At 35.4% G+C, this 22,110-nt stretch overlaps 1 protein-coding gene across 1 annotated transcript in view; it reads right to left on the reverse strand.

Moving 5' to 3' along the window:
* Positions 1-22,110, reverse strand: part of LOC121917277 (E3 ubiquitin-protein ligase MIB1-like) — a 63,043-nt gene that overhangs the window by 15,379 nt on the left and 25,554 nt on the right. Inside the window, 6 exon segments of the mRNA XM_042443063.1 lie at positions 768-960; positions 2,861-3,042; positions 4,279-4,440; positions 6,198-6,284; positions 7,814-7,946; positions 19,232-19,383. Coding sequence (XP_042298997.1) covers positions 768-960; positions 2,861-3,042; positions 4,279-4,440; positions 6,198-6,284; positions 7,814-7,946; positions 19,232-19,383 — 909 coding nt within the window.

The raw sequence follows: 22,110 nt of genomic DNA on the forward strand, positions 1-22,110 counted from the left end.
TTGACATGGAAACAAGCCATCTGACTACAACCACATGACCAGGTCCCCTCTTTTCCAGGTCAGAAGTCGAAATGAGGGTCTTCTCAGTAGAGGTAATAATTAAGTGGTGTGCAGAGCTGTCAGTCTGCTGTTTTGACCTGTGCTAAGGCTCATCTGAGATGGGATCGCACCCGGACTACAAGATCAGCATCCAATCTACACAATCCTTGCCTGGGGAAGTGGCCTGTGTAATATGAAAAGGACAACACAAGGCTGGGGGGAACATGAGCTTTTTGCTCTGTATGAACAGCCCCTGAAAAGAGACACGGGTCTTCAGTTTAACTGAAAAAGAACACTGGATTCTTGTATAAACATGCTGGCATTAGGGATACCACATAGGTTAGTGAATTTCTCCTCTAAACCAGTCAGAAAATGAATTAATAAATAAATATGGGAAGGGGGAGAGCATGATGGGATGCAGCCTTCAGCACACTGGTGAGAGTTGTGCCCAGCCCCTGGATATTGGGTAGTTTCCTCTGATGATGCTATGCTTTAAATGTGGAGCATCATTTATGACAAAATGCTAGCCAAACTGGTTGTCTGTGGACTGATGTTATTAGTCTGTGGCCAACTTTCAGGAAAGCAAACAAGCATTATAGCCCATGTATACAAATACGGGACTGGTACCTAACACATTACAATTTTTTTGACTATCGTCTAGATCATAAAGCCTGAGAATAACTGATTGAAGAGACAGTATGCTGAATGACAAATATAAGTGTGCAAACCTTTGTTCTTGACTGAACTTGCTCTTTGCAGATAAGACACTTCTTGACTCTTGGTGAACAAAGTGAGCAAGTAGCAATGTGTCCACATGGGCCAAATAAAGTATCTCTCTTCATATCAGAACATACCATACATTCTTCTAAAGTTTCTGAATCATTGCTGATCATAGAAGGACTCCGGGAGCCAACCTGGCCACTAAACACAAAAACCCATCCAGGCATTATATTACAATATGATATACATTTTAAATATATATAGAATGCTATTTGTAACCTTATTTTGTTACATCAAAGTTCATTCTGTTCTTTAAACATTATTATTTATTCATCTGCATTGCAAATTCATAGAAATTATCAAATAGTCATTTATAGTCAACTAACAGAAAGCACTTTACACAGCGGAAACTATAGCTGCAGTGAAAGAAAAATATAAGCAGACAATATTCTTTCAATATCAATATCTAATCAATACTTTGGATTAGAGCAGCATTGACATTTAGTAAAAATATAAAATGAACAACAGAACAAAAATTTCATTAAAATTACCTAAAAAACCACACAGTGTATGTTTTCAAAGACAGATGTGTCAGTCTGTTTCACTATAACAAGGAAAAAGTGGAGAAGGAGAGAAAGAGAAGGAATCTAGCAGAACCTTTAAGACTGGATTTCAGTCTACTTCTTCAGATGCCCTGATGCACTCAATATAAGTCACAGGCACATTAGTAATTAAATGGATATGGGGTATGGATCACAGTACAAAAGGATACAGAAAGATGCAAATTCTGAAATTGGTCATACACCTTCAAAGAGTGGAGTATGATGATAGAAGCTGGTCAAGCAGCTGGTCTGTTAAGCTTGAGGTGTGAAAGCAATACATTGTATTTACTGAAAGTCAGTTCCCTTGAAATAAGATATTTTCTGATGAGAAGTCATTTGCTACATGTGATGTTGCAAGGGCCTCTACATTAAAAATGTAGTGTGTCAGGAAATCATTATGTCTGTTCATGCCTCTGCTAACGATTTGGAATCAGTGAATATATGCCAATTCCACTGTTTTTCTTTCCAATCTTCTTTTGATTTTTGATTTATTTTGTTCCAGAACAGATACTTGAAAGTCAGTATACATACTGGTTTTTGGATACTGAAAACTTACGTCCATTTATCCTTTCATGTAGAAACTATCATTTTGTCAAAAAATAAGACTGCAGAAGTCAAAAATAGACTGCAGAAATGCATCACCTACATGACCTATAATGCATTTACGATATTGTAAGGGACCTCATTAGGACCTTACTGCCAGTGTAGAATTCACCCTGTACTTCCAGACCTTTCAGATGATTTAAAGCTTGGATAAACAAAAGTAGTTCTTTCTATTGCTGTTTAACTGGTCCTAACAAAATACTATCCTACATTTCTTGTGTGTATTGTTTCCCAAATGGTCAACATGGCTACAAAGATTTCTGATTGCTATTTATTCAAACTAGATAACCATAAAACTGTTAATACAGTGACCCAATGAGGCAAGAATAAATGACAAGGATTTAATGCATAAAAAATTGAATCGAGAGGACCACCATTCATTTTAATTCATGGTAAGTCATCCAGTCTACTGTATATACTCAACTATAAGTCGACCTCATGTATAAGTCAAGATCAGGTTTTGGGGCCAAAATTATGGATTTTGGCCTGATCCATGGATAGGTCGAGGGTAAAACTTGGAGGCTCCTTTGGTGTGTGTATGTGTGCATATGGCAAGAAAGACTCTCATTGAGGCTTTTTGCTTCATAGTTTCAGCTTTCATTTTAGCAAGATGAGCCAGGTAGGAGGGCGATTCTTAAACAAACAGCAATATCAATCAATCACATGACTCTTTCTGCTTGGCTCATCTCCACACCACATGGAGATAAACTTATCTCCACACCACATGGAGAAATCTGAAAGAGCTGCTATTGTATTACTATAGTGACTGTAAATAAGTCGACTTGGGATTTTGGAGTCAATTTCTGGGCATAAATTTTAGACTTATAGATGAGTATATACAGTAGTTAAAAAATAAAAGAGAGTAACATGAATTTGAGTTTTGTTTTATTACAAACCTGACTTTCTCTTTGTGACATTTAGCCAAGGCTTTACAGAGGCTAGGATCAGGGCACAAGTCAAGTGGTGACTGACCCTTTTTATTACGAATACCAAGATCAGCTCCGTTGGCTGCCAGGAAGCAGGCAATAGATGCTGCACTCTTCTTTTCTGCTCCCTGAGTACCCAGTCCCATTATCAGCTGAAAGAAAGTAAATATGCAACTTACTTAAATTTTTCGAGATGAACCCAAGTAATAATGTCTTTAAGACCCAACAAAATTCACCAGATATAACTTAATGGATATAAATGTTGTTAATAGATCACAATACATACTATTGAAAAAGTTATTATGCTGTTAGTTCTTTTAATTCTAATAGTAATAAAATTTATTTGGTCATTGACCAGTATAAAAACAAAATCACACAAGCAACATATCAATATAACAATAACAAATTAAAATATAAACTGATGGTAGATTGTACGTGTACAGTATCAAACAGTTCTTTCTACAGTATCAAACAGTTCTTTTAATTCATAGAGTAACTCAAACAGAAAAAAAAACATTTAATCTAGTCATGCTGAAAATTGCAAGCCCTTTCCCCATATAACAACACTTCACGAACAGCAATAGCAACAGCAGCTTCATTTATACACCGCTTCATACCACACTAAGCAGTTTCTAAGCAGTTTACAGCTGTAAACTAATTGCCCCCCAACAAGGTGGGTACTCATTTTAGCGACCTTGGCAGTATGCCAAACTGAGTCAACCCTGAGCCCTTGGCTGGGATTGAATTCACAACCTTGTGGTTTGTGAGTGAGTGGCTGTGCAGTACTGGCATTTAATGACTGTGCCACCAGGGCTCCTTTCATCAACCAATATTTGTGGCATTACTTCTATTTGTAAGTACAGCAGTATCCCAATTCTAATCTTCTTTCCTGTTACGACTAGCACAATCATACTGCAATTTCTCTGCAATTATTCTGCTTCAAGCAAACTTTAAAAAAAAAGAAGCAGCGGCATCCATAATAAATAAATAAATAAATAAAACATACAAATACATACTGTCTTTCTTCCCCAGGTACATGAAAATGCATGTGCACATACACAAGTGCACATAGTATATTGTTTAGTTTAGTAGAAAGCATTAAATGGAAAAACTACTGACCATGCAGATTATAAATGTTTTAGCCACTCTTTGTTCTGTATTACTACTTGTGGGTTCAAATGACACTATTATGTACATTCTCACACTTTTATATATGCTTTAAACATATGTATGACCATTGACAAAATCCAATTAAAGCAAAACATTTGAGTTTTTTATAGAGAAAATCTCTTTCAATTTAATTTTCAGAAAACAGAAAGCAACCCAGAACAAAACACTGTAAAATGGAAATACAGTAAAGAAGTAATAAATAAATTAAATGTATTTACTGTGTTCTTTGATGGCTCCCAAGCTGTATCTACCTTGCCCACATCTTGCATGTCTTGGAGCTGGCGGAGTTGTGACAAGGTGTGATGTCTCAGGGCTTCATGTAAGGGAGTATCCCCATCTTTATCCTGGATGTCCAGTTTAGCACCTGCACGGACTAGGAGCTGAGAAAAAAATAAATAATTCAACAGTTTTAAAATTTCCTTTTCCACATAACCCATGGGCAAACTACAGCCAAAGTGAAAACAGCACACAGCTTTGCTAAACAGGACATTAGTATCTGGACTTATTTTCATCTTACAAGATATACTTTAAGATTTGTTTTCACCACATCTAATTTTCATCTTGAATCTCTTCACTAATCATTTTAATATATCATATATTAAAATAAAAATGACTAATGTTCTACCAGCAGTTGCTCCAATTATATGAAACTGTAAAAACATACAAAAGTATTAAACAATGACCAATTCCATGTTGATCTTTAACAATTTCTAAAAAGGAATTCTGATGAGTGAGCCTTATGGTAGGTACTAAATTGCATCAAGACAGCTCAAGTTGCAAGCAAGACAACTGTGGCCAAGTGCAAGATGTATTTATATAAGAATTGCAATGTCAATATAATATTAGAACACTGAAAAAATTTGTATTTTACAGTGCTGCAGTGCAGACAGCTTCTGTTCAAAGTTTCACTCTACGTTTGCTCTCACCCACTTGCTCTGGTTTTCCAGTTCTCTCTCCAGACAGTGTTGTTCCATGTTCACTGAATATCCTCAGACTCTGCTGGGTTCTTTTCTACATCTAGATTTTGCCTCTCACCTCCCACATGTTGAGTGGGACAGGCATACTAGTGTCTCACCTCTTCTCCATTAGAATACTGAATGTCTCAATTGATCTCTATTGATAGCTTGAAGTTCTCCAGGGTACACTGAAAACTAACTTCTCACTATGCATCTCATTGGAGGTTATCCAGTCAAATCGGGTCTCTCTAATTTTTTGCTGAGTGCCAATGTGGTGTAGTAGCTTGAGTGCTGTACTACAACTCTGGAGATCAGGGTTCAATTGCCTACTTGACTATAGAATCCCACTGGGTGACCTTGCGCAAGTCATACACTCTCAGGTCTAGAATAGGGATACATTAGAGTTCCCTTAAGTCGGAAAAGAGTTGAAAGGCACAACAAAATCTTTTGTTGCTGTGTCTCTCTTCTACTTTTCAAGCCAAACATTCCATATTTCTTCCTATCTTCTTCACAGATTTCCCCTACCAGCCAGCATTTTATGGTCACTAGTCTGTATCCTACCCAATGTCCTCTCAGAACAATTTTCTTCTAACAATATTCTACTATTGCAAACTGCAGGGCTACTAGAAATCTACAAATTATCCTTGTTCTACACCCCACTCTGCACAGGAGAACTTATTAGGATGTGAAGGGAATGGGTTTTCACTTTTTATATTTTATCACATTATATACAACATATATACTACAATGAATAATGAACAGAGCTTCAGTTAATTAGATCAGTTAATAAATTGGTCAATTAGTTCAATTAATAAACATTTCTGCTTCTGCCTTCCTCAGCTGCTGAAAACACAAGTTTTACTTATAAACTGTGTTCTATTTGTTTATCATTTTAATAAATACTGTATATATATATTTTAGTGACTCACATCATCCTTTTAGAATCCAGAACAAACTTGTGAGAAGTACTGCTTGTAGCATGGGTAGCATGTACTGAACAGATTTTATACATAGTATTGAGCTGAGAAATAGGACTGAGTCTGTTTCTTAAATGGATCACAGTATACAAATGATATGCTTTCAGAAATAAAGGGGAAATTATTTCCTTTAATGATTCACTCAGAAATATGCTGTGAACTAAAATCTAAGGCCTCGCTTACAATATAATACAGGCATCTTACCCGCACTATTTGGGTATGCTGTCGTTCAACAGCAAGGTGCAGTGCAGTCTGTTGGTTTACATTCTGAATATCCAAGTTAGCATTTCCCTGAAAGAGTCATACTGTTACAATCATCCTTATCATTTTTGTAAATACAAACTAAATCAACCACTAAACACTAAACTTATATTTTAATCTGCTGAACTAAATTTACAAAATCAAATTATTTTCATCTGCATATTTTAAACCAAGGATTCAATCATGTAGCCCTCCAAATGTTACCAAATGTCAACTCCCATGAACCCAAAGAGGGTTGACCAAATGGTGAAGAATGCTGGAGGCTGCCATTCAACAATATCTGAAGGAGAATACAATTAATGTTCAGTTTTTGACATGGAAAGAGGATTAAAACCTAAATCCAACTATCAGTTAAGAACTAAAATAATCATTGAATGAACTGCGATCTTGGTAAACCAACATGTAGGTAAGTTCCACTGATTCAATGTGTCTACTCTAGCTGGAACAATTCATTGAATTTAGGCCTCTATCTTCCTTGGATTATAAAACCCAGTATTTATAACACATATACATTTATCTATATAGCGTGATTTTTTCACAGTTCATGTTAACACCAATACAATTTAGACACAGATTTGGATACAGTATTTTCAGTAAACCAAGTGGGCATAACTCTCCCCCCTTGGTCACTGCTAGTTGAACAGGCTTCCTAAGACCGTCCAGTAATTCCCAAACTCTGGTCCACAAGGAGTTTTGGACTTCATTTCTTAGAAGCCACAACCATCTTAGCCAATAGTCAGGAATTCTGGGGGCTGAAGTTCAAAACATCTGGTGGACCAGAGTTTAGTTCAACACTGAGAAAATTTTCCACTGACTTAGGGGAAACAGAAATGGAACTACTTTTGGATGTCAAGTTTATCAAACACATAATTTAAGCTGAACAGAGGGAAAAAATAAGTTTTTGGTTTAAAAAATAGAGAGGCTTGGTACTTTTTGTGAGGCTAGCCAGACTGTACAAGACTAACCAAACTTATTCAAATAACATTCACCATAAAGCTCTTAGTAAAAACTATTTCCCAAGTCCAATACTAGACTTCCACCTCAAAGGTCTTCCTGTTTGCAAAGGCAGTAAACAGTAGTACAGAAGGAGCCAAGTATTGAAGCTACTGAGAATGCCATGCATTTGTGCTTGTAAAGCACCTTTATTTGCTTTACAACCTCAGTCATATAATAAGTGAATGAACAATGGAAACTGTTTTACTATTATATATAAGGTTTATAATTAAAAATCAGTGGCATTGTACCAATACGATGCACAAAATTAACATCTGTTATATCAGAACTGGTGGGTATACAAAACAAAGTTCAGAATTCAACTCTAATAAACCAAACAATTTAATCTCCAATCTTCAACCTTTAATTAAACAGATCAGGTAGTAGGCAATGACAGACATCTTAGAGAGTCAAAGCCAAACCAGATAAATTGGGCTAGATGTACTGAGTAAATACAGCTGTTTGTGTTCATATGGCTAATAAAAACACTTTAGCAACATATGTAAAAATCTACCACAACCAGATAATTGTTTTAATATCAAAATATTAGCAAAATATCCTTTTACCTGATGTACCAAGAGTTCTGCTACTTCTACATGATTATTAAGTGCCGCTAAATGTAAGGCAGTATAGCCATCATCTTTTTTCTCATCGACAATCCATGGCCTTGGGAGCTTGGAAAGTAACACTCGCATTGCACTGAAACACATAAAACATAGTACTATTGTACAGTATTATTTTGTAACAGAGCCAAAATCATTTAGCTGAGTACAAAACCCCAAAGCTCATTGATTTCAGGGTATAAAAAACCCTTTCTTTTCTATTCATGACTGTAGAAAAATTAGTCTCAAAGCTACCTTAAATCAAACATGCAAAACTGCATTTACTAATTTTTATCATTCAGATTCAATGAGAACCGAGTTAAAGGAGCCATAATTTATTAAAGAAATTAACAAGCCAGGCCCAGTTTATTTTAGAAGTTATGTTTAAAAACTTAATCAGAATAATGCTGCAATATCACTTTATGTACTTTTGGTGGTATGAAATGATTACTTTAGCAACCATCAATAAGCATGAACTCTAGAGCACATTTGCAGTTACATCATTTTGGATTATAGCAATAACAAGTACATTTCTATACCGCTTTGAGCGCACATTTCTATACTGCTTTGCGTGGCAATAGCAAGTACATTTCTATACTTTGTACTAAGCGGTTTACAAAGTGTAAGCTAATTGCCCCCAACAAGCTGGGTATTCATTTTAGTGACCTACGGAAGGATGCCTGGCTGAGTTGACCCAGAGCCCCTGGCCGGTACTGAACTCACAACCTTGCGGCTTTTGAGTACAGTAATTCATCCATGGATGGGGGTTAGGGGCAAATGATCGCCATGAATGTGGAAAAAATCACAAATAACCCCTCCCTCCAGTTACAGGGTGGCAGGGAGGGGTTGGAGACAAGCAAATGAACTTGTCTCTCTTCCCTCTCCCTACAGCGCATGCTTGCCTCTCTTCCCTCTCCCTGTCACTGGGCCAGTTACAGGGTGGCCAAGAAGGGCATGCGCATGTGTACTTCTCTTTTCTTTCCTTCGATGTCTCAGAAAGCTTGCCCGAGGTCTCTAAGGGAACCGGGGGGAGAGCAGCGTGCACACCCTTCCCAGCTGCTCCCTCCCTCCTGGGATTCTCCCACCCCAAGGGGGAAAGTCTGGGAGGGAGGAGGAAGGGGAGTGCATGCGCATGTGGCACGGCACTTGCAAATAACCAAATTCGCGAGTGTCAAAGCAGTGAATGTGGAGGGACAACTGTATAAACAGATATTTATATTTTACCATAATTTTAAGAAATGTTTCTATTTTAAACACTGTCCTGAATCTCAATTTCTATTTCTCTTTATTCTCCCTTACCTTTAAAGCCCTACATGGTTTGGGCCCGAGTTACTTGAAGGAACGCCTCTCCCTACACAATCCGCCCCACACTCTCAAAACAACTGGGAAGAATCTATTGGATTATCCAAAGACCAGACTAAGATCTACTTCCCACAGGGCATTTACTGCTATGGCTCCCAAATTGTGGAATGGCTTGCCCGAGGAGATCCGTCTTATTTCCACTTTAGATGCCTTCAAGAAGGCACTCAAGACGGATCTCTTCCGGCGAGCCTATCCCCCAGATCTGCTATAACAGCTTTAAGATGACACTTCATTCGGAGCATGCATGGGAAATTAGATGCTGATATTGTACCTGTATAGGTTTTTTGATGTGTTTTTAAGATTTTATATCATGAGAATGTATTTTAACTAACTGTAATTTTAAAATGCAGGGAGAGGCAGGATATATATAAATAAACATTATTATTATTATTATTATTATTATATCATGACTTCATGTTCAGAAATTATGTCTATACAGTACATGTTGCACGTGGTGTGCTTCAGTGATATGAACAAAAGAAGAAAAAATAAATATCCAAAAAATGTCAAGAAAATAATCAACTCTAGTTGAAAAAATATTTTAAAATAATTTCACAAGAGATTCAACTGAATCTTCTTCACTCTCTCCTATGAACAACGGTCTGCAATTGACCACACACTTTCCCCAGTTATCAGTCATCCCAGAAACTAAGAGGTATGATCTTAGGAAGGCTACAGCTGGAATTCAACATCCAACTGGAATTCAACCTTAAATATTTGCAATATGGCTTTTTGTTCAGGCTAAATAAAAAAAAAATCTCAGCAATCTAGAAGGTTCCAAGAAGTAGCTCTGTGGAGTCACAGAACCACACATGTGATGTACAGACCACAAGGAATGGCATGTCTTTTTAAAACTGCTCTTTGAAAATAAAACATACTATCTGTAATATACACAGACAAATTAGTAAAAATTATTGGAGTATTTTCCAAAATAAACTGTCCTCCATTTGCAGAAGGGTCTAATATAAAATGAAGGAGAAAGATTTCTTTAATCCTGATTATTAAACAGAATTAGCATTGATTCCCCAGTCCAGCCTGCTTCCACTTTTAGTATTTCCAAAGCTAAAAAACTAATAGAAATCATTGCAGTAGCTGCTTAGCCTCAATTTTATCTTGGTATCTTCCCCACATTTTGATATTTAGTATCTTAAAGTAAAATGACAGATACCTCAGGCATCTGAATTTCATCAGTCTTTTGAATTTCAGAGAAAAGAAATCTATGAAAACATAAGTCGAAACACAAGACCTCATTTTATTTGACATTGCTAAAAATGAACAAGCACAAATAGCTGAGTACTTTTGGGACTGCAGGATTAATAATCAATATGCAGAGAAAAAGATAGAGCCATGCTCTGCTTCAGAACAGCAGCTAAGAACTGAGAGACTATTTTTTGCAATGGTTGACTAAATATGGTCAGGGAAGAGAGAGGCAGGAGAGAGACTGGGAGTGGATGTTCCAAATGCTTAGCAGCCTATAAAGCCATAACAGTTTTGCTTGTGTCCGGAGTGGCAAACGGATCCAGCATAAGAAGCATGCATGTGCGAGCCCTGACATGAACAACAGTGTTTGACCTCTGAAGAGAGACAAGAGAAAATGGGTTTGAAAAGATGAAGAAGAAAATGCAACCTTCCAGGGAAAAGAAGCAAAACTTTATGGTGGGGAGGGTGCATGCTGAATTTCTATAGTCTTGTGAACTTTTTAGAAGGTCATTTTCAATAGATGAACAAAATGAGTTTATTCTGCTTTTGGTTTCCTAGCAGCTATCCCGGATACCTTACTCTGTCTTGCAGGTACAAAAAACTTAACTTTCTCATATCTGCATCTTAATAAGCACATGCTTATTAACACAATTCAATGAGTTTGGGCTATAATTATTTTAAAAAGTGAAATGTGTGTTCAGTTTCATCCTCCTTCACAGCTCCCCCTTCCTACATAATGAGGAGCTGAATCAGCAAACAGAATGAACACCCAAGAAGAGATGGCTGCTGCTGATGTCTCTCTGTAGGTCATTACCTTTCTTTCAACTACAAATGCTGCATGATAAGCTTACAGGTAACAGAGCTAAAAAACCTAAATTATTCCACACATTCAAAAGATTCCTGTTTGCATGTATCATTTACTAGATTGCATTTTGTTATATTAATCTCTACTGCAAGTAATATTTATAACCAGTGTGCTTAAATATCAAGCATATCTAGTGCAAAGAGCAAATTTTGAGAAATCAACCTTAAATGAAATATCTTAGCTAATTATTTGACAAGCAAATTTTTGTTTTACTTGTATTTTAAATACTGGATGTTTAAGCATTCCTAAAAGTATTAATTTTAGAGGAATGTATTGCCTCATTCTTCCTTTCAGTTCACATCTAGCTAACATTTTGCAGGCATTTCATTAGAGGATGGAAATGAATTGTTTAACTATGATGTACTTTTATCAAGAGAGAATATGAAAAGTATTTTATTTTGCCTACATTTTAGTTCACTGGAAACAAGCAACTTGTAATTCGTATGCTGCATTGCTGTTTCTCCTTGTAGTACTGTACTTAGCTACTTGCTAGGCTCTGATTTGCTCTCTACCAGCTGCACTAGCTTTCCTGTCATGGGCTGCAGAAAGTGAACATTCACGTTTTCTCTTCCTTGGGACCCTTAAGCTGTTCTGCTTGAGGTTTTTTCCCCTAAACTAATAATCAAGTGTAAACATATTTCCATGCTTGGATTACAAATCAACTTTATAGACACAAAGAGGAATCTTTGAAAACTATACTCTACATATTTCAATTTTTTAAAAAAACTACAAAATTTAATTGCTTTTTCCAAACTCATACTGTGGTTTCTTTACCCTGCTACTGGATTCTATAGCAGGAGACAGAATTGATCAGATTGTCAAAAAAACTCAATATATATGAAATAGCATGGCAAGCCTACTAATTATTGTGTCAAGAAACAAATGAACTATTGCACTAATATTGCAGAAGTGTTCAGTGAGAAGCAACATAAACTGTGTGATCTGGAACCACCTAAAGGCCAAATCTTTTCATTAGAAGGCTTTTTCTCCCTTTGAAGTGTGTCAGCATTTTAATCAACACTTATTCTGTAAAAAGAATTTGAAAAGCATAATCAAAACTAAGGGAAAATCCTGGAGCTGGGACAATTAACTAAGAATATGATGATAAATTATAGATGAAGACCAATGGCAATAGAAGCTTAAGGTGGAGTAACATTTGCAATTTCATAATACTATTTGTATGGCTGACTTTGCATGAAGTCATATTCCTCTTTATGCAATAGTTATACAATAAGATGTAACAGAACTCTGGACAACCACTTGAAATCTTGATGAGAAAATAATGAGTTTTAATATGTGTTTACTACTGTGCAAGTAAACTACATTGGGGAATTTAGCTTCACCAATAACAGGAATTATTTACACCAAACGTGTTGTTGCAACTAACTGGGAAAAATTATTTTGTACCTTAGGATAAAGAGTGAGGAAAATTATTTTCCTCTTCATTCAGCAGATAGCAACTATTAAAACCTGCTGAGAGCACATACTTCTTTATGTACCCATATGAAGATACAATATTATGGAATGTAAAGAAGTATGTATTTTTGGCAGGTACAAACTACCAGGAAAAGAAAACTGAATTAAATTCCTGATGAAAGTGTTATAACATGTAAGTTAAAAGGTAAAAGGAACAGGTAAATAATAGTACAAAACTGCATCTTTGTTCTGTCTTTTACAATTTGTAATACACTAGCATTTGTTTAAAATATGCTGACTGTGCTACTTATTAGAAGGACAAATTTGATAATACCAATTCTATACATGCATACATTTTATATCAGTTCAAAATCTAAGATTAAAGCAACCATAGTAATATATGATCAAAATAACATGAAACTCCCTCCCACTCATGAACTCTGTCAGGGACAGAAATGTGATAACCTTATCAAGCTTTTACAACACTTTCTACCTAGAAATATCTCTTCTGAAGCTTTAAAGAAAATCTCCAAATTAATTAGGGTTTTGCCAGATAATCCACATCTACTACATCATTTCCCTAGACAATTAAGAAAGGCTTTCCTTGGTAACTAAACTTTTGTGTACATTAAAGACTATTAACATTTATTATTATAAGCAAATTTAATATAATATTTTATTCATTCAGTGTGTGGTAAACTCAACACAGTAGCAAAAGTTCATTTTCACTGTCTATCTAATCTGCCTTGACTTTTCAGTAAGGAATCTTTTAAGCATTTATCCACTTATTGGCACCCTTGCTGGTATTAGCAATTTCTCCATCAGTACTTGCCCTCCACTTGCCTTGTTTCCACTGCTGACATAATGTGAATGTTACTCATGTGCTTTGAATCCCATGGATGAGGTCCTATCATTACTCTTGCCTCTCATGGCTCATTTTTGTCGTGTAAGGATGTGCCCATGAACAAAAATCTCTAAGTACACACACTATTTGTGTGCCCAAGCACAGCAGACAGGAAGTGTTTTTGAAATCAACTTGTGCCTTTGATTTATCCAGTTGGGTGAACATGTCAACAGATCAACGAGATTAGACTGAGAGAAAACCTAAAATAATATTCTATTAGTTCCCTTGCTAAGATGAAACTGTTTGTTAGTGTTTGCTATAGGATACATTGATTTAAAATCATGATTTGACCAACATGAAATGAATGGCCAATTTAAATAATTTTCCCACTGACATGATATATATGAAATATCTTTAAAATATTCCCAGATTCTCTCCAAGCATGATAGCCATACACTGCTAAACAACTTGAGCTATTTTTCCTAATGCTGGAGCTGGAGAAGGGGCATCACCTTGCAAGTGCTGGCACAATCATGGCCCAATTGTATAGCTTCACAACTGGAAGGCTGGCTGGCTAGTTACTAAAGACTGGCCACATACTCGTTGTGGGAAGTGGAAATAATGTAACTATTATTTAAGAGAAAATAGATATTTACATTTAAACATTTTTTAAAAGAAAATATATTTAAAACCTATTTTTAATTTTTTTAAAAAAAAATACGGATTTTTATTCATTCTGGAAATACTGCTTACCATATATATGATGCCAGTATGTGAATAAGTTTGCCAGTGATTATTAATTAAAAATTCAATGTAGGTAGGTGAATTACTGATTTATGGCATAGTGGGTTCTAGGCCATATTGAATTATGTACTACATTTTATTACAACCAGTCATTCCTTAAGTTTCTATTCAATTCATCTGCTGGTCTCCCTCCCAAGATTATAAAAGAGGAAAACAATGTTTTACTCACAATGTGAAAAATACCAAATAAACTTGAAAAAGTCTAAGACAAAAGGGAAAATGTCTTTTAAATTGGCTGAAAAATTCTAACACGGGGGGAAAATACTAAATAACTATTTTTACTATAAGAGCCAAGATACAGTATTTTCAAGTAACTATAAAAATGTGAAGACCTTTTATTTTTTTATCACACTTTTAGAGAACAGTTAAGAACTGAAATGCCTTTTCTCATTGTTACATGTAAGAACAATGTGAAAATGAAAAATGCAGAGCTGAAACACTGAAGGAACATTCAAATATAGATAGTATTTTAGCCCAGATATGTATTATAATTTCTATTATATTCACATTATGCTTATATTTATTGTAAATTAAAGACACATCGTAAATTACAGTAATGTAAATTAATATATACTTTTAAGACATTATATTTAATAAATATTACAGATTCCCTAAACCGAGATCTGACACTTATTAGAAGGATCGATGTTAAATATTACTATTTTAACTTCAGGCAAAATTAAAGACTTGAAACTTTCTGAGCAGTTTGAAACAATAAAAATTGTATATTTAAATTTTATCTTGAAAGTTCACTATATTGAGCCCACAACAAACATCTGAAGATGGTTCATAAAGCAAATGTGCTGAACGGATAACAGAGATACTGTGTCTAAATTAATTTTAATGAACAATAGATTTATGAAGAGTGAAAATTCACAAATAGCAATGTTAGAAAACCCGGTTATTTTAATGAAGCACTACATACTGAACCAAAAAAATTTATTTCTTGAAGGCCCCTATTTTAAAATGGAATATTGTTTAAAATGTGTTATAGACTTCACACCTTTGCTTACTGCACTATTCTAAACAAGCAGCAAAACAATCCTTGCAGTTATATACATGGCTTTGTAAATGCTCAGGTTAGTATTTCCCTTAGAACATTGTCAGTCACACTAAAATATCACCTCTGCCACTTAGGTCAGCTGTTGAATTCTAGCTAAGCACAAGCTGAATGCTGGACATCTGCTGACAGAGTTGTAACTCAAACATCTCAACCATTTGACTGACAAGGATAACAGATGCTGACATTATCAAATGCTACCATGGTCTTTCCACAGTCACTTTTTGCCCTGATATGGCCAGTACATAAAACCATTGCCATCCAAGAGAACACTTGAGCAGCTGGACCAGTACAACAGTTTCCATATAACTGATATAAAAATAGATACTAGTTTTATAGCTGCCTTAAATGCCCAAGTTCAAGCCACATACTCTGTTTCTATTAAAAACAAAGGATAAAAGTATACTTACAGAAATTTCATCATCACAAGCAGCAGACCTTACAACAAAGCTTGCTTTATATTTAATGTATGCATTAATAACATACAGCCAAAATTAATACTGCTCCCCTCTTACTTGATTCAGCATTTAAAGGCCTTCAAATATAAATACTATTTCATGGCATTTACTGCCATTTTGAACCAATCTTTTAATAACCAAAATGCACACATTTTCTACTCTGATTTCAAAAGCTATTTGTTGTGTCTTCAAAAAGATAAAACAATTGTTCATAACATGTACACTACTACATAATTTATATAGAAAACATATATTACAACAGAAAAAGCCATAGAGAACAAAATTATCTCTGGGAATATTAATGGATATACTACAATATTATTGGAAATATTATACCTGAAAAGTGGGAAAGCATTACAAATGGTAAGCTTAAAAACAACACTGTCCCTTCAGCTTCCTGTAGTTATCTCCCTGTCAATAGCAGTTTTAATTAGAAGGAACAGCAGTAAAATTTTATAAATATAATATACCACTGCATGAATCTGTTCTTGTTGAGTGATAAATATGTTGCTCAACCAAAATAATAATTACAATGGTAAAGTTCAACAGTCCCAAGGAAGGAAGTCAATTCAACATTGGGGCTGAACAGACAGACCAAAATAAAGCTTCTTCGGGTCACTTTGGAAGTATGCTATCTAAATGACACATGCATCTTAAGAGGCCAGAAGCTGCACCAAAGCTGCACTCTAGTCCTTAGGACTGGAGTGTGGCTTCAGACTCTTAGGACACATGCATCATTTAACCAACAAAGCTCCATAAAGCAGCTTTATTTTGGCCAGTCTATTCAGGGCTCATTGATACATTGATTTATCATTAAAAGCTACAACTGCAAGGAAATAGAAGGGCTAGTGTGTATTCCAGTTTATGTGTTCTGTCTATGATAATATTTGAAGTTTTACTTTTTATGATGTACAGGATGGGTCATTATGGCAGCGTATTTCAAATTCAAAACTGTGTATATTCCATAAGAAGAAAGTAGTGATGATAATGATGATGATTAACAATTTTATTTATACCTGCCTTTCCCACCAAAATGAGACTCAAATTACAAATTAAAATCTTATATTTTGTTGCACAATAAACTGTTATTAACCCTACATGTACAGTATACAGCTGTATGATTCCTAAACTTCAATGCTTTGCTAAAGCTGGTAAAATGGAACCAAATCACCTGTTAAATGGATTTGGTCCCCTTCAACCAGCTGTAGCTATGTATTGATCACGACTGGACAAAAGCTTTCATCAGCAAGATACTCTTATAATAGGAGTTATGAAAATAAGTAAGTAGTCCCTCTACTCCTTAAGTCCTATGAAAAATATAATTATGAACACTCTGTATAAAACAGACCATAGGCACCTATTCTGGGCAAGTCAAGATAAGGTATTTTGTTTCTAAATGAAAAGCTACATATTAAAGATTGTTACATTTCTCCCATTGTTGTACCCTAAATATGATCATGAGGAAAATGGTTACACTTATTTTTTTATCACTTTCTTAAGATGTTCTTATTTTGCTTAAGTTGTACTGCATGAAAGCTTCCATGAAATAAAGTTAAAGTGCTTGAATACATGTCCTCTTTGATCCCACTATTTTAATGATATTTTTGTATCTCAAATTAAGATCAAGAAACAGCATGCATTCACAAAAACCTGTTTTGGTCAGAGATGCCATCAAAACCAAAATTTTCATCACACAAATGTAAGAGTATTTGACACAGCATTTAATGACATTAAATAAACGTTTACAATGGGATGATCCTCTTATTGTGCTTGTTCAGCAGTTCCCAAAATGGATGATACGCCCCTCTGGGAGCGGTGAAAAAGGGGGCAGTGAGGGGGGGAAAGGGGCAGCAGGGGGTGCTTTCAGTCAAAGTATTTGTGTGCAAGAAATTCAAAGAGAACCAATTATCCCCAGTGCATGAAAGTGCTTTTCGGGGCCCGAAAACCCTGCTGATCATTTACTGTTGTGGTTGTCTGCCACTCTTTGCCTGCCCACAGGAGCTCACTAGCTGCATCTTTCACTAGTAGTGCCATTTGGGAAATTCTCATGAGGCTTGGATGCAGGGCATAGCTTCTGAGCTTGGAGCAGTGCCATTTTGGGACAGACTCACTGGAGCAAGGCATTAGAACATGTGGCAGCTGCGGAGAAGCGATGGCAAAAAGGAGCTTTCAAATTTGAGAGCCTGCTTTCTGAGCTTTGCCAGGACTTGGCTGGCTGCTTGGAGTTACACTGCTTTCTTTCATCTGACAGGCCAAAAGAAGAGGTAGCAGAAGAAACAATGTTTTTAGGGGAGGCTGAACACTTGAAGATGTGTGGAGAAGGCACGTCTCTGGGGAGGGAGGGGAGGAGTATCTGGGGTCAATTCTTGGAAAGAGTTCTTTGCCTTGGAGTGGCTTCAATAGTTAAAGTCTCTCCCTGGCCCCATCCATGCCAGTCTACAGTCCAGCATGTGGCCTCTGGAAACCCTCTACATACACACTGCCTGCATCCCCCATCTGCCATGACAAAAAAGGATTGAGAGTCCTTTCTCACCAGGGAAAAGCTTCTCTCTTTGCACCTGGTCACCTTGTGAGCAGTAACTAACCAGCTGGCTGAGAAGCAACCAAAAGTCCTCTCGCTTAACACTAGCCTTTGCTGCAAGACACTGGCGTACCTGGTGCAATAACTCATGGTGTCATCCTCACTGACCTCCTCCTCTATCAGACCATATGGAATGCTTAGTAAATTTTTTTGGTACTGTTACATCTTAATAATGAATGTAATGGTATCAGTTGTGACATAAACAACTTCTTTATCCTCCTAACTCCTGAAGCTGGAGACATCTGTCTAACATTCACTCAAGAGATTTCAGCTTCATGAGTGGGGTGCAGGAAGAATCCAGACAGTCTTCCTCCTCTTAATTCCTGAAGCATAAGGCTGTTATTAGAATGGGAGACATCAGACTCTACCTTCAGGGATGGGGTGCAGGAGGAACCCAAGGATTGTTTGTCCTGCTAACTCCCAAAGCAGAATCCCTGGATTCCTCCTTTACCCCACTCAGGAAGCTGGAGGCTCTTGCGCCAATGGCAGACAGCTGCCCTCCTCATACTCACTCACACCTCGATTCTCCTGCCTGGTTCTCCCTCTCACGGCCAGGCCATTCCAAGAGGACCAAAGAGCTCACCAAAGCTCAGCAAACTGTGGTATACAAATTCAACTGAAACAGGATTTCTGATTCTTGTTCATCAAAGGAGTGCAAAATCTGGTCTATCAGTTCAACATCACATCAAATAATAACTGAGTTTCTTTCACTTTATAGTCTTCTCCATAAGTTTTTTTTCTAGTAGCTATTTTGCCTATCCCATATTAGGAAGAAGATAATGGATACAGTACCTTGGATTTCCTCTCAGTGCTGCATGATGGAGAGCATTAAATCCATTGTTGTTTGTAATAGTAACATCTGCTCCAGCTTCTAGAAGTACAGCCAAGATGTCATCGCGCTTTTTACTTATTGCATCATGAAGAGGTGTATCACCCTCAGAGTCCTGAAACAGACATTAATTAACTCTTTAAAAATTTATTCAAAATAATATTCTTAGAAAAAATATTTATTTATTTAGGTTAAATGAACACATATAGTACTATGCTATACTAAAGCACACATTTCATTCAATCAATGCAAGCAAAATTTGACTTTTGACAGAAAGTGCCTAATGAAACTAAAACAGATATAGGTGAGGATCTACTTTGGTTCTTTCTCCAAAGAGAATTAATTACAATTTGCAAAATTACTCATGAACTCATAGAAAGGACTCAAAATTTCCAATCTGGAAGTGTGAAAGAAACCAAAGCAATTAAAAAATTTTGAAGAATTTTATAAGGAATTATATCAGGCAGGAGAAAATCATTTGGATAAAATAGAGAAATATGTGGAAGAAAATTGGGGGCAAAAATTAGAAGAAGAAGATAAAGAGTTACTGGAGCAACCCATTGAGAAGGCTGAGATAGTGGAGGTAATAAAGAAACTGAAAAATGGGAAAGCTCCGGGGATGGATGGATTGGGACCAGAATACTATAAAGTGTTTGAAAAGATATTAATCCCAAAATTGCTAGAATTATATAATGGAATAATGAATGGGGAGAAGATACCAGCATCCTGGCACCAATCATTAGTAATCTTAATACCAAAGGCAGATAAAGATTTAACTGACCCAGCGTCATACAGACCCATATCATTAATAAACCAAGATGCAAAGATTTTATCAGCAATAATAGTAAATAGATTGAATAAATATATGTATAAGTATATAGGAAAGGATCAGTGTGGATTTGTAAAAGGTAGACAAATGTCCAATTTAGTAGGAAGAGTATTGAACAAAATACATGTAATGGGGGGGGGGGAGAGAATAAGGGCAGGGATTTTGGCATTAGACATATTTAAAGCGTTTGATTGTGTGGAATGGCCAACATTAAAAATAATTATGAAAAGATTTGGAATGGGGGATAGAATAAGAGGATTGATAGATCAATTATATCTTGATAATTCAGTAAAAGTAATGATAAATGACGGAATAACAAATGAAATAAGAGTGACAAGAGGTACAAGACAAGGGTGTCCACTATCACCGATATTATTTCCAATGGTTATAGAGTTGTTAGCGAACGCTATAAGAAATGATAATAGTTTAGAAGGAATAAGACTTAAAAACAAACATAAAATTAGTTTATTTGCTGATGATACATTATTAACTATTAAAAATTTATTGGATAGATTGGGTAAAATAAAAGAACATTTAAAGATATTTGGAGAAATGACAGGGTTATAGATTAATTGGAATAAATCAGAAATGATATTTAATTATACAAAAAAAGAGGAATTTGAGTTTATAAAACAAAAAAATTTATAGATAAGATTAAGAAGTAATATAAAATATTTAGGAATAAATATAACGAAAGATTTGAAGGAAATGGAAGATAAAAATTTGGTAGTACTAAGGAAAGAAATGGAGAAAAAATTGGTAGAATATTAAAAAAAACCAATTATCCTGGATTGGAAGAAATACATTAATCAAGATGAAAATATTACCAAAATTAATTTTTTTATTTAGAATGATACCATTAAAAGAGTCAGAAACCGAACTGAATAAATGGCAACAACTAATAAATACATTCTGTAATGGAGGGAAAAGAACAAGATTAAATAAACAATTTTGGTATAAAACACAAAGAGAGGGAGGGTTAGGCCTTCCCAATATAAGAGGATATTATGAGGCTAATCAATTGAGATATGTGATAGAAGGTATGTTAGGTGGGATAGATTTAGAATGGCTGGAAGTAGAAACAGAAGTAGTACATAGGAGAATATGGAATATTTTTTAAGAACTTTACTAGGAAAGAAATAAAAATTATTGGAAACCCACTTATGAAAAATATAATAGAAATATGGTATAAGCACAAAAAAGAATTAATGAATGAAGATTCAATAATAAAACCAATAATAATGGAAAAGAAATTCCCAAAGAATTTGAGAGGATTGTTAGATAAGGAGTTAAAAGAAAGGAAAACAGACAGAATAGAAGATTGGATAGATGTAAGAATAGAGAAAGGAAATATAAAAGAAAAACTTACGCGAATAAAAATGTCATGGTTTCACTATATACAAATAGAACAATGGGTTAAAAATTGGAGGAAAAGGAATGTAGAAAAGAAAAAGTATACGCAATTTGAACAAATAGTTCAGAAAGGAAGAGAAATGGAAGAAAATGAGAAGATAAAAGGAACTATTAGTAAAATTTATAAAATGTTGATGGAGAATAAAGGAGGAAAAATAAAAGGAAATACTTTAAAGGGATTATGGGAAAAAGAATTAGGATGTAAAATAAATGACAAGGAATGGGATAGAATTTGGGAACAAAGACACCTGAAAAATTTATCGGTTCGGATAAAAGAAAATTATTATAAGTTGATTTGGAAATGGTACCCGACTCCAGTGAGATTATACAATATTAATAAGAATTATTCAAAGGATTGTTGGAGAGGCTGTCAAGAAATCGGGTCATACATCCATATGTGGTGGCAATGTAAATATGTACAAAATTTTTGGGAAAAAGTGTTATTAGAAATAGAAAATGTTATGAATATAAAAATAGATAGAAGACCGAGTATTGTTTTGTTATCGTTATATAATTCAGAGAAATGGAAAAAAGAAGAAAAAGATTTGGTAACAAATTTGCTTACAGCAGCGAGATTAATAATAGCAAGGTGTTGGAAAA

The sequence above is a fragment of the Sceloporus undulatus genome, unplaced genomic scaffold, assembly GCF_019175285.1.
Source record: "Sceloporus undulatus isolate JIND9_A2432 ecotype Alabama unplaced genomic scaffold, SceUnd_v1.1 scaffold_14, whole genome shotgun sequence".
In the NCBI taxonomy this organism is placed as follows: domain Eukaryota; kingdom Metazoa; phylum Chordata; class Lepidosauria; order Squamata; family Phrynosomatidae; genus Sceloporus; species Sceloporus undulatus.